The 15,023-nt window shown below is 35.9% G+C and overlaps 1 protein-coding gene across 2 annotated transcripts in view; it reads left to right on the forward strand.

The window, feature by feature from the left end:
• The window catches only part of man2a1 (mannosidase, alpha, class 2A, member 1), a 242,408-nt gene that overhangs the window by 216,118 nt on the left and 11,267 nt on the right, over positions 1–15,023 (forward strand). For both annotated transcript variants that reach the window (XM_006627014.3, XM_015338057.2), the window contains exon 20: positions 3,422–3,555. In XM_006627014.3, coding sequence (XP_006627077.2) covers positions 3,422–3,555 — 134 coding nt within the window. The remainder of the gene's footprint in view (positions 1–3,421; positions 3,556–15,023) is intronic.

Below are 15,023 nucleotides of genomic sequence, written 5' to 3' on the forward strand. Positions count from 1 at the left end.
TTTAAAGGGGGAACGTTTAAGAGACTTTTATTAACAGTAGTCACTTTCTGATAAATGTGTGTGCGTTTACGTAATAGAATAATTTAAAATGTTTATGAAATCATACCTGAATATATGCTGTCTGCTTTTGGGACTGATAGTGGGTTCTCCCTCAAACAAAGTGTGAGCATTTCAGAATGTTTCATTCAATATTAGTACATATTCACAAACCTGGTACAGAATGTCTAATTAAAGTGTTTAATATTAAAGGGCTTAATACGTATTACACAGCTTTCAAAAAGCTGTAGTGTAATGCCAAAAATGGGAAAGATTAAACTGTGGTACATCACACACACATTTATTTTTGCCCCTTAAACTCCACAGATATAGTATGTATAATATATGCAGTGTGTTATGTTTTTTTCATACACTCATGAAAGCTGTGCAGGATGTGATCATTTTTAACTGTTTGTTTTAGGTTTTAGACATTTATTAAGATGATTTATCCAGGCAGACAATTTGTAGGTTTTTAATATGTAATATACTGTATTTTAAACTACATCTATTATTCCCACTCTTGCTTAATGAAAACATTGTAAATCAAAGTCCATTGCATGAGTGATGTTTTAATCTCCACTTGAATATCATGGAACTTTTCTTAACCTTTTATTTTCTTTGTCAAATATCTACGGTATACTAACAAATCAAGTAATAGTATACACAGCTGAGTAGGAAGTAGTACATCACTCCCATGCTGCCACATTGTGTTTGAACTCAGAAGTCACACCACCTCTTTAAAGCTTTTTTAATTAAAAGTATTATATTTTATATAATATAAAAGGAGAACATCTGCTTTGTAATTTTCTTGCTGAAAATACCCTTTCATTTAATTGATTAAGCTAAAACAATTCTAATAAAATCAATTCTGCTTGTGTAATTGTGAGTAGGTCAAGTTCTACACTAAAAAGATAGTTCATCTCATTTCTTACTATATTTTATATGACATATTTTCTCCTTGGTTCTGTTCTGGTCTTATATGTAGTTCGCGTTCCACATTCTAGCAAAATATTCCAGTAACAAAATGCTTGTGAAAATATTTCTCATGCATAAAATAAATATACAAATATGCTGTACACTCCAAGTTCACTCTCATATAAGGGAAACGTTTGCATGTGACCCTGAGTCAACAGGGATTTATGGCTTTTACTTGGCCTCCAGGGACTTAGTCATAATCTTTGGATGATTTAATGTCCTCAATCCCACCTCACTCAGTACTGCAGTAGAACCCCAAAGTCCAGGCTTTCCCACTCTCCTCTCCAGCCTTCATCTCAATACAAGGGAAACCCCCCACCCCTCTTCAGAACAGTTAAGCTTTGTATCTGTATTCTCTGGGGCAGGATTCAAATGTTCGCAGATATGTCCAACATAGCAGCTTCAAGCTTTTTTTCATTGACAAAGTGCTCTACCACTTTCCTTTCATTGAAGTTTTTCCAGAAAACTAGCACTTTCTACGATGGGTAATGAGATTGATGCATAACTTTCTTTATAGCACCAAAAGAAACTGGCAACAAATGAATTTTTCAATCTAATGCTGTTCTGTTGACTTCATGACTCCACTGTATGAAATTAACATCCATTGTTTTTATAGTATAAACACAGTTTATGCAATGTTAACTCATACAATTAATAGAAATGCCATGCCATTAGCATGGAGTTATTACCTATTTTACCTTTTTTAAATTAAAATTTAATAATGAATATACATAAACAGACCACTGTTTTAAGTTTATCCAACTTATATGAGATGGTCTCCAGTTAGCACGCAAGCAGAAAAACAGAGACATGATCCATGTCTCAGACCAAATCCACCTGAGTTACATCAGGTTCTGGTTTCCATTCTCACGCAGTACAATAAGCTCAACCTTAGTGTCACCATTGTGAAAGTCACACTGGTGTGTACAGTATGTGTCTGTGGTAGTAGCATTTCCTCTGAATACTCTCAGTTAAAAGCTCCCTGTGCCCCTTATGCTTCATTAAGTGTTTAAGATGACAGTTTCTGATTTATATTTATATTTAATTGGCTGATGCTTTTTTTCATTGCACCTAACATTTGTACCCATTTATAGAGCTGGGTATTTTATTACTGCAATTTGAGTGATGTACAGTACCTTGCTAATAATAAATATTACAGATCTTTGAAAGGCACACAAATATTGCAGAATATTACAAAGAAATATGCTGCCATCAAATAAAACAACTCTTTGTAGGCATAGCTGTTTTAGAAAAGTAGATACATTTGGGATATTGATCTAATGTTTGGTTTTATTTTCATGACTGATGTGATGCTGTGATGAGTGACTGTTGTGTAAACAACATTATCTCATAAGTGAAGGAGTTGAGTGTGCTCAAGTGATGAGATCACTTAACCTGTGAATGTCTGAATTTCAGGCTCTGTAAAAATCTATAAAAGGAAAACATATGCACTGCAGATCAAGTCTTCAGGCCATTAGTATTTGGAGGCTGGAATACGTCACTACATTGTCTGGGGTATTCACATCCTGCTGTTTCTAATCCAACAAGATGTTACAGCCAAATGTAGTCTTTCAAATGATAGGGAGCAACCTGAGTAACCACGAGTCGCAAGCCTCACTAAGTCCAGGTGTGATGGTCTACGATACAGTCTCTACAGATCTCTGTCTGCAGTGATTTGATGGTAACTTGTAACTTGATGGTGCTACATTGATCAAGTACTGGGACCTCACTTGATGTCCTTCCCGTGGGATTATGTTGATATGACAATATTCTAGCAGGACAGCATAAGTCCTCATGCTGCTGGTTAAATTATGTCTCTCTTGCAAAACAAGCATGACAGTTAAGTTGCTGATGTTCTATTCTTCAGAATTAAGCCCCATTTGTGAGATGGGCTGAGGTGACGTGACATCGTAGACTCATTTGCCAGTGAACATTTGCCAGGCTAAACAATAGGAATAAAACAGAATCCTGCATGGCAACATTTGCAACCTGGTGTAAAGTGTTCAGTGGTGGTCACACATGCTACTGAACTTTCACAGTAGTTCCCCCTCTTGCTCTTAACTGTTAATCAGCATTGTGAATTATGATGTGACCTGTTTCACATCTGTTCAACACAATTTCAGTGTATCTGGTAGAAAAGAAAAATTCTAATAGCTGTTACAATGTTCTTTTGATGCTTAGTCTATTAATAAAAAGCAAACGCATCTCCTTGGGCATTTTAGGTGTCATGCTGGATAGTTACACATTTACCAAATATCTACTGTGAATTTCTATATTCTGAGAAGCCCAAAGTGTCACAACTAGCTGCCCTAGGTGACGTTTACTCAGAGTAACTTCTTATTAAATGAGAAGCCTGCAAGTCTGCTACTCCGCACTCTCAGTGCAATCTGTGTCCACCTTGTCTCCTCAGGCCAGTTGGAAGTCATCATGGACCGGAGACTCATGCAGGATGACAACCGCGGACTCGGACAGGGTATCCAAGATAATAAAATCACAGCAAACCTGTTTCGCATTCTTCTGGAGAGAAGAATCAGTGTGGACGAGGTAATTATTGCAGAGCTACAGCTTTATTGGAGTAATTGGACTACAACAGAATGAACAACAAAGGATTTAGTCCACCAGAAATACTTAATACAGCAAAAAGCCTCAATTTTATGTAATCAGAAACGAATTCCTGCAACATCTTCAGTACAAATTTTATTATGATAGTAACAATGCTACAGTATAATTAATAATGGATTTCCTTATATGCCATCTTAGTATGTCACACTGCATTCATGACATCACCACATATTAGGCTTAAGCACATGTTTTGTTATATAGTGCCTTGCTGTTTTTCAGAACCTGAAAATGTAATCAACATTTATGTTTATTTTTTAAATAGAAAACTAGAACCTCAAAACATTTGTGTTTATAGATAATATATACATCATACTATAGAAATTAAATTTTATTAATGCTTTTATTTAGTTTGGAAACCTCCTAGTATTTTCTACATTATTTCTTTTGAGAAGCTGGTGTATTGTCAAACTTGAACTATATTACACTATATCCTAGATAGAGTTGATCAACTGAAATTAGTTCTGGATTTTGAGGCAGTTACTCCATTTGATCAGTACCCCTACAGCTTTTTTTCTGTGCCAGAAAGATTTGTGACATTTCATTCTGTCTGCTTTTGTTGATGCAGAACAAATTATCATAAAAACATGCCTTTAATACTCTGACAACTGTCCGGATCCCGGACTATAACACAATATAGTAAAACTTAAATCCCAAAATACTCTCTTTCATAAATTGTATATGTGAAAATGTGTATAATAAATTATGTAAATCTGATCCTGTAATAATTTTTAATCATCTGCCATTTTCAAATAGCCATAGAAAGTCCATAGAAGCTTCTGAAAGTCACCTTGATCGCCACTGGGTATTAAAAATGCCCACAGAAGCACAAAACTGCAATCCTTTGTAGCACTTTATCATGGGAAAAGCCAGGGAACTGTCTAAAGCTCTACACAAAAATAAAATAACTTCAGCAATTCAAGTGATGGCTATAAAAAGATAAACATGTTCAAACACAGTTGCTACCAGAGTGTCTACTTTCAAAACCTTAAAAACTAATGTAATGGTTGCTTCCAATCGGGATAAGAGTCTAATTATGCACTTTAATGCAAAGTATGCAAAGTACCTAATTATGCAGTAAGAAGAGTGGTTTGGGATGACCCAACAACAACAATTGGGAATCTTAAAAAAAGAAACTGACATCATCAGGATACAATGTGGTCAAGACAACTAATTTAATCTCATGGATTTGCGGTTGTTAGAGTTGCATCTCATCATAAGAAGAAAAGATTCAAACTGTCCCAAGTGCAAATTAATTGATTTCTAAGTCAAATAGGACCAAATAATATAGTTGAATGAAACATAAAATAAGTTTCTGGATAGTCTCACGTGATTAGCATAATGAAGCCTTTTCAAAATCCTAATTTATCTGGATGGTTTACATCCTCTGGTCTTGTTGTCCTAGTTAGAGATTAGGAACAGATAGATGTCAAAGTTTAATGGGATATTGTAGGCCAAACCTGCTGCCTTGCCTCATGTCGCTTAAAATGGAACTGTTACTCTGTTGTTATGCAGTATGTATATAGTTATATATTTTTATATTTTGGGGTTAAAAGGAATTGGCATTAATGAATTCATTTCAAACCACAATGAAAATAAAATGTACACAGTAACATGTACAACTTCCAATTTACATCACAAAATAGACAACATTTCCTGGTAGCACAGTATTATGTGATTCAGAATGAGCCAACTAGACTTCAGGTGAGGTGAAGTGGCCCTATTATATTGTAAACAAGTAGTCTTGTGAATACATCTCTTTCAATTCAATAGAAATATCACAAATACAACATGCATGTTAACTCTGCATGCAGATCATGTTGGAACATTTCTGCAGTAAAATCTGTGCAGCAAACCCTGCACTTATTCGCTCGTACATCACATTAAATTAGTCATTAGAGTGATAGTGAGCAGAAAAGGCCACTTAACATCGCAATTCACACAAACTCTTACTCTCGCCCATGACGAGACCAAGGATTTGTGAAGGACCAAGGATAGTTTCTTGATTTTGCACTTAATTTGGAATTTGTGAAATTTGGGGATAATGTCAATGAATTTATTTTGTTACTGAGATTTAATAATCGGTCTGAGAATTTGGGACTGCAGTTCCCCTTTAAGATTTAGTTTTAAAATTTTTTTACAATAGGATAACACAACAAACCCAACATAAGTAGCAGCATTCTTGATTATCTATCAAAGTTTCTAGTGCAATATGCATGGTATGAGCTAAAGAAAGCAATCTGCAAGCATGAAAGAAGTTCTGCATAAAGTATCAATCAAATATCTTTTTTGTACTAGTTTAAGCACTAGTTGTAGAAGTAGTTTTTGAACACAATTAATGGCTAAAGGAAGTACATCTTTAAAGTTATTAAAGGCAAAAGAGGATTCATGTGCTACGGATTACCAGATTGTGAATAAATGTATCTAGAAATATATGTAACTTGTTTTAACTCATGTTCCGTTTATATATACAGTATTGAACTTCTTAGAAGTCTTTTGATTTATATTTGATTCCTGGAGTTTATACATTTTATTTATACTGTTGGATTTAATCTTATGATTCTAATGAAAGAACATGAGTTTATACATCCCCAAAAAGGAGATAGGTGCACACACTGCTTGAATGTATTTTTATAGAGATAAGCTAATTATTTACAGAGCAGTTAATTAATTTGATTATCTTTTGTAAGTCAAGAGATTACTGTACAGTGGACTACTATGAAGTAGCTAAATCAGTCATTTCGAATTTCTTAATATTTTTAAATATTGCAATATATTGTAGTTGTACATAAGAAATATTTAGGTGATTTTGGATGGCACAATTTAAGACAATGTTTAGGAGTTGAAAGTATGTCCTCTAAAACAGTGTAAAACACTACTCATTTTAAAAGGGAGAATAATTTTAAAATTTGATTTTTGAGTTTCAACAGTAGCCAATTCACAATGGAAATTCAGTAGGCATGAACATTATTCCTGGTGCAACCTAGAAATGACCTTTATAGAATACATTTCCCAGCTTACATTAGGCACTGTTGGGTGCCATAATTCTTCCTCCTTAACATTTAGATTGTATTATGTATAAGGGTAAGATGATATGAACCTCTTAAACAAAACCTTCAGGAGTTGAAGTTCTTACCATACAGAACTATTAATGTGAAGCAATCTGCATATTTTATAGAGCTGCCAGTTTTTACAATCCTCAAAAAATCCTATACTCTAAAATCATTTGATTGCCATACATGTATTACAGTATATTGTTTTAATTTTAATATAAACATATCCAATACAGTATATTATACTACTGTATATCTGTGCTGTACAAGTAACCAGTAGGTTATATTAATAGGTTCATATCCTGGTCACCATTGTAAATATACATTTAAAGTAATTATCATAGCAAATTCAGATATTTTTTACCGTAAGAAAAATATTGCTATACTTCCACAATTAGTAAGTTAATTATTTACAATGGGTTGTCTCATCCATCCTATTCATCACAAAACACTGATGTTTTGTATTTATTTAGTCTAGTAAAATGCTGAGGAGATAAAAAACCAAGAAAATCGCTCAGGAAGACTAAGTCCTGCCATGTCCTCCTTTTTATCTATATAACATAATTGGCTGCTTTTTCAAGAAGCCATAATCTATATGCCCTCACCCAAGAGAAAAGCACATTTGTATTACTTCATAAACTCCAGAATTTAGTGTATAAACAAATGTCAGCATCCTTCTGCTCCTTTGTGACTTCAGTAGGCGTCAGCTCGGATTTTGAGACTTGGCCTTTCTTTCAGAGGGAGTCAGAGAGCTTTACAAACTGTCTAAACCTGCTATGCTCACTAAACCTTTTTACAGACTCTGGGACTAGGCCATACAGACTGTACACACAAAGACAAAATAGCCATCAGTATATAGAGAGCACAAGACTAGAAAAAAATATAAAAAGTATGAGATATACTGTAAAAGAATACTTAAGAGACAATGAAATTAAAGAGGTATAGATACACCAGTTCTTGTAGGATTAAATATATCATGGAATATGCTATGGATTTTATTGTTGGAGAAAGAGGGAGGGACTGTCACAGAGTGAATAAGACATATTTGTTTTAATAGGGTGTGCCCGACACACAATTTGTACAGCAGTTTCAACTTGACAAGCAAGCTAACACCTGCCAGCCTGTGCAGGAGGATCTAGAGGAAGCTCGGTAGTATGCACCCATGGTGCTAACGCCTGTTATTCCCCAGTAGTGATTCTGAAGGCACAAAGGGCAGGAAGGCAGGCTTCAGCTGGGCATAAGTCCTTAATCCTAACTGGAGAATTGGAAAACTGGGAAGGAGAGTTAATCATTTTCATTTCAGTCACATGTTGCAAAAGAGGACTTAGCGGGGTGGCTTTTTGATGTACAGTATGATTTCCCTGGTTGATTGGGAGCCATTGATTTTACACATAACACCATGGCACACAGAAGCTGTCTATGTTTTGACAAAGAAAGAGCTCTGTCAGGGGACAGTTAGTGTTAATACTGTGCAAAGATAAGATAAGATCACTTTATGGGCCATAGACAGTTTTTTATTAGGAATTTGTCTTTTCACATACCTCAACTTGCTCTCCACACAGACAGGGAGAGAAGCTTGGGGTCAGAGCACAGGGTCAGCCATTTATATGGCGCCCCTGAAGCAGCTGAGGTTAAGGGCCTTGCTCAGGGGCCCAGTGGAGTAGGATTCCTCTGTCAGCCGCGGGATACGAACCGACAACCTTCAAGCCGCAGGTGCAGATCCTGAGCCACAGAACCACTGCATCGCCCCATTTCACAAAATGCTATTGTGAAAAATATCCTTGCAGAAGCAGCTGCCTTTTTTCATGATTTATTTCTGAACAGGTTGAGTCTGACAAGAGACTAACGTCACAATCGAAATAATTAAATATATATATATATCAATTTTGAATGTCTTCAACTTAATTTTAAATATAAAGGATTAATAATTAATATTAATAATTAATAATAATAATTGCTTACACTTATATAGCGCTTTTCTGGACACTCCACTCAAAGCACTTTACAGGTAATGGGGACTCCCCTCCACCACCACCAATGTACGGCATCCACCTGTATGATGCGACGGCAGTTCGGCAGCCAGAACGCTCACCACACATCAGCTATTAGTGGGGAGGAGAGCAGAGTAATGAAGCCTGTTCATAGATGGGGAATATTAGGAGGCCATGATTGGAAGGGCCAATGGGAAATTTGGCCAGGACACCGGGGTTACACCCCTACTCTTTTTGAGAAACGCCCTGGGATTTTTACCATGACCATAGAGAGTCAGGACCTCCCACAGACAGTCAGGACCTCTGTTTTACGTCTCATCCGAAGGACGGCGCCTGTTTACAGTATAGTGTCCCCGTCACTATACTGGGGCATTAGGACCCACATGGACCGCAGGGTGAGCGCCCCCTGCTGGCCCCACTAACACCTCTTCCAGCAGCAACCTTAGTTTTTCCCAGGAGGTCTCACATCCAGGTACTGACCAGGCTCACACCTGCTTAGCTTCAGTGGGTTGCCAGTTGTGAGTTGCAGGGTTGTTGTTTAATTTTAAATGTTAAGGATTACTGTAATGTTTTAAAATTAATACATAGATGAAATTGCCTAATAGATTGTTGAGCAGAGATAACAAAATATAGCAACAAATAATAAGTTCAAACAAATATGTTTTAAAAAGAAAATAAATGAACCAGTCACATTTATGTTAATTTACATATTTCACAGTAGGACTGTCCTATCAATAAAAAATAATGTTAAAGGGCCCCCATTAGCTGTCTGATTAAGGGTTCCCAGAGGTAGTCTGAAAAGCAGCATGTCGTGAAGGATTCCAACTTAAAGACAAGTTCCTTGGCAGATGATATTAGCTTCTGAGCCAATAGTTCTGATGGCAAATGACTTAAGTACGCTGGGCAAACGTTCCAAGGTCAAATTCTTCCAGCACGGGGGTACCTTTAAAGCGGAGACGATGGCACCAAAATGTTTTGGCGCGCCTTCTCTTTAAAGCCCTGGCCAAATATGAAGACAGTACGTAAAGTTATAATTCAAACGGAATTAAAAACGACACATCCCAGTAACCATGGTGGTGCTTGTGATCATTGCGTTTAACCAACGAAACAGGGCGTAAAATCAGTCACATGACTTTGGGGCAGAGTTTCGAAAGCTTAACCTATCAGCAACAAAGCAAAATTTACACGATAGGCTACCTCAAACTGTCAGTTACACGACTGTGTATGTCACTTAAGCCGCTCCTCTTTGGCATTTTAGTTATGGAGGCGAGAAGACGCCCCCCCCCTCTCTGGGTGCCCGATTTGCCGCCATCTTTAACCGCTTCGTGTCCAAATCGCAGTAGCTATGCGTACGAAATAAAGTTCATCCCAGCTACAAAACATAGATATTTTTGTGGTAAGAGGGAGCAAAACATCAGTATTTACTGCTATTAATTAGTGTACGATTTATAGTTGAAATCTGAGCCTAAATATAAAGTTAAAATCTCGACAAAGCAATGTAGGAAATACAGAGAAAATAAATCCTTTCTGACATCTAAAATCAGTTTCGATCAAGGTCTCTAAAACGAACAAGAAAAAGAGGATTTTCGGAAGGCAATTACGCTGTATTTATATAGAATAAGTGATTTATGAGCAATCTAATTTCTTGTTCGTTTAAAACAGTGAAATGTCAGCTGCAAAAGATCGCACCAGAAACAACACTCTCTCTGCCTGTCATAGACGTTCAGGAAAGGCTGAATGAAGTCATGGTGATCAATAATAACAGTTGTAGGACAAGAAACAAAAGATAGTGAAAACTTAAGATTTTTAAGGCTAAAACTCAAATTCATTCTACAAATTAAGGCAAATGAAAATTCAGGGCGTTAAAGTGCTAGAGGTGTAAAAAAAATACAAAAATGCACATGAGCAAAAAGTTTTAGAAATGGAGCAAACAGAATAAAAGCCATGCCTATAGTGCAGAAGAGGGATGCAGGAACACTTGCTTAGATATACAAAAAAATCACAAAAAGCTGTATGTTACAAAAGAACATGTAAACATGTACATCAATTTCCCTTTGCGATCAATAGTCTTATCTATAAACATGAAACAGAGTGAGGAATCAGAAATTAGCATGCATAAAAAACAAGCAATTCTGTCAGTGAGCCCTAAATGAATTAATAGCAACTATGGTTTCATGGAGGGCTTCTCAGATAGTTGGGCATTTAGGTAAACTGCCAGGTGAAAGGACTTGTAAAAATATTTTGTTAAAGCAAGTCAGTTTTTTCCACAACACATAAAAGACATTTTTCCAAGAAAGTTTAGCCTTTGTCACTAATGAAACCACTAAATAAAGACATAAATATAGAAATCTTAAGATTTGTTTTATTTAATGTTGGTAGCAGGATGAACTGTCAGGTTGAGCTAAGTGTATATTTTGTCGCAGAGTTGCTGCAAGATGTTAACAGTGAAAAGGGTATTTAGAAATGAGTTATTTCAAGATGAAAATTTTCAGAATAATTGCAAATCTAGCAGGACAGAGAAAGCACAGAAAACTGGCAGTTAGATTGATCAGATTAGTATGAAAAGTCATTTAGCAAAGGGAATGAGAAGAGTGACAAACTAGTATATTTCAGATCTTTTTTTTCTGAACCAGGGAAAATCTGATCATGTTTCCCTATAACAATAATAAAAAAACTTTATTTTATATATTACCATAGGTGGCACCTCAAAGCAATACAGTAGATGTAAAAACAGATAAAAGGACCACAGATTACAAAGTAAATACATATAAGAAAGACAAGCAGTTAGAGGTGCTACCAAAATTAGAAAATGAAGCAGATACAGACACTAAGTCTTCTGAAAAGAAAGGTTCTGAAGTTAGATTTAATACAAATTGAGAGCTCTGGGGTGCAGCCAGAGAAGGCCCTGTCACCCACAGAATGTAGATGTTCTTGAGGATAGCTAGAAGACCAGAGTCAGACGGACAAAGGTGGGGGAGTAGACAGATAATAAGCCATATACTGTAGGTACAGAATGAGGATGAGGAATTTGAAGTTGACTCGAAACCTGATAGGTAACCAGTGCAAGGACTTGAAAACAGGTGTAATGCATCCCTGATAGGATTCTCGCTGTCATATTCTGAACATATTGAAGATTGCTCAGTGTGGATTTAATTTCCCCAGTGAACAGGATGTGCATTTAGTAATTCTAGGAAAAAAAATCCTTTCTTAATTTCTCTAGTTCTTAGTTTCTCTAGTTCCCTTTAAAATAAACTATTATCCCACAATGCAGAGTATTAAATGGCCAGTATTTACACATGATATTTGTGATTTAAAGAAATTACCACAAGCAGCTTTTGGGGATTTAAGTGTTGGCTGAGTTATTGCAGGATAAAAGACTAGAGATGTTGGTAAGAAGAAGATAATTTTGGGAAAGCTAAGGAATACACTGATAACAAGAACACTTCCTAATGGGGTTAGGCATACTTTTGATGAAGATGATGAAGTTAACAGACTGTATGTTTACATAGATACTGAAATGAGGATTGTATTTTAGATTTTGTGTAGTTGCTGGCATTGAACTGTGTGTTGGATGCACATGAATTGAAGGAATGGGCAAACATAGCTGATGCGGATCCACAGAGCCAGCATATTAAGATGTTTATAATTAGAGGTAATTTGTTGAAATAACTAGGTATGGATACTGATGTGCAAGAGAGGTGAAAAGGCCAGCACTATAAAATATTTTATTCTCAGTGAGATGCTGCCATTTCATAGTGGGTTTCTAACACTGTGTTTAGTTCCATCTATTTCTAATCTCTTTATCCAGTACAGAGGATTTGGAGCCTATCCCAGTAAGCAACAGACACAAGGCAGAATACACCCTGGACATAGCGCCAGTCCATCACAGGACAGACAGACACAAACACACACACACCAGGGCCAGTTTTCCCATAAACCAATTAACTTACCAGTATGTTTTGGAGTGCGAGAGGGAGTCATATCACACATATGGAGAAAAACCATGTAACCCAGAGAGAACATGCAAACCCCACACACACAGGATGGCAGGAATTGAATCTAGGACCCCAGTGCTCCAAGATAGCAATGCTAACCACTTTGCCACCATTATAAATGGATGGATATCTTAGTTATCTCTCTAGTTCACAGGTTTGCATGCATAATTTAATTTTGAAAGGCGCTGAGACATCAGGTACTACTGTTGTATTTATGAAAAAGAAACAAAACAAAAAGCATACTAACAACTGTGCCATCCTACTCTTTAGTTAATACAATTTATTATTTATAAACAGTTAACATTGTTAGCAAAATATTTTGAATTATATTTAACCCTATTTCTTCTTTAGTTTTGTATTTAACTTATTATATGATAGTCAGATTTAATGTATATTTGAACAATGAAAATATATTTTTACAAGATGCGGGGGAAAGTGCAACAACTTATTACAGTGCTAAATTTAATATTGATTGCTAATAGTTTATGCTAACACCTAACTTTCTTAATTAGGTGTAATTAAAACAGTGAACTAAGTGTAACATACCATTCAGAAATACAATCGAGAATAGTTTTGTGGTGTTTGTATGGATGAAACGTTTCTAAAATGTATAACGTAACAAAATTAAAGACGATTAAATTCTGTAATCTTTCCACTTGTAATGTCATTAGACAGAACAAGAAGTTTCTGCTTTGTCTAAAGATGGTATCAAAAAGTAGTCTAGGTGGTGAGAAAGCTGTGCTTAATGATAATTAAGTGACTTAAAAGTAAAAAGAGATGCTTCATATTGCTTGATTAATTTTAAAAACTAAGTTATAAATGCAGACGCGATCGCTGCCATAAGCGCTCCAGGCAGTAGAACGTTTGGTCTGTACTGCTGAGCTCCGCGCCTCCTCCCTCTCTCGGTGCCGCGCCCCTCTCTGACGGAGCGCAGTGGGCGGTACGCTATTTTCAGAGCCTCTGATTGGGAAAAAAAGACCTGCTGATGAGTTTCACACAACAGGAAGAGAAAAGAATGGGATTTTTTCTCTTCGAAACGTGTGTTGTCTTTATGAAATTCGTGTATTTTAAACGTTTAATTAAGAAGTAAAAACCTTACAGCGTACACAGAGATTCTGAGCTGATCACGAGGAAGAAAAATCACCCATTTTTCGAGCATAAAAAGTGGTTTTTAACTCTCCCATTTTTATAGGTTTTAAAGTCGTGCAATGTCTAAGTTAAGCAGGAACACATCATTATATCTCATTTTTTATTTCTTTTTAAAAAATTTGAAAAATCGTTTGCCCAGCCTATTATAAGCTGGAACTTCTAGTTGTTATGCAACTGCATAAATGAGCTACAGTTCTGGCAACCATACATACTGTGCCCTCCAGTACTGGGACATCAAAGCTGTTAAGTTTGCTTTACATGCAGGAAATGTGTATTTGTGTTCATGAGATTAATCTAGTTGACAAAATCATTCTAATATGAATTTTGTCATAATTGGGTTCTACGTCATTGGTAATTGATACCTGTAGCTGATCTCCTTGTTTAAAATTCTGTTTACATGTTTCTGTATCTAGTGCTTCTTTTAAAAAATACGCCAAGCACATTGTTTTGACCAAAAGTATATAGAACTTTCCTAAAGTCGCTCCTCAAGTTAGATCCTTTACTTCTGTGTAAACAGCTCTTAATAGATCAATTTATGATGAGCAGGCATAGGTGAGAGTAACAATATTCCCACAATGAGCATTTTTCTTTCCTTCTGCAGAGGTCAAATTGCTTTTGTTTCTAGGTCACACACATGGATGAGGGGAGTTCTTAAACTCAGAAAATGGGATTGGGATAGCAATTTAAAATGCTATTCAACGTTTTAAAATCTGACAGGAAATATGCCTCAAATAGAAAATTGAAATCAATTAGACTGCAATTTATGAACTTGGCTAAAACAACTTCCAGAAGGCACAGAGATCTCCCAGGATCTGGGTTGGCAACCAGTGTCCTCAACACATTTATTTGAGAGCACAGCTGTTGTAAAACTAGACTTGCATATTTTCACACAATTAGGTTTAATACATTAAGTAAGAAGCCATGTAAGTATGATAAAACAAAACTGGGCCTATAATCAATTCAAGGCTGTGGCGTAAAATAATATTTTCTTGTGAATATATGAACTACACTTATAATTTTTTTAGTGATATAATATTTTTGTTAGGTCTTTTATTTTCATTCTAGTGTTTTACGTTTATGATTATGAATTAAATGTGTAAATTGTAACCATATAATTTGGGCGTTACTGTGATGCACTGAGAGTATCCAATCAAGCGGCAAGCAACACAAGCAGTGTCACTTTAAGAAATACTCTTTGTTAAAAC

This window comes from Lepisosteus oculatus, chromosome 3 (genome assembly GCF_040954835.1).
Source record: "Lepisosteus oculatus isolate fLepOcu1 chromosome 3, fLepOcu1.hap2, whole genome shotgun sequence".
Lineage (NCBI taxonomy): Eukaryota > Metazoa > Chordata > Actinopteri > Semionotiformes > Lepisosteidae > Lepisosteus > Lepisosteus oculatus.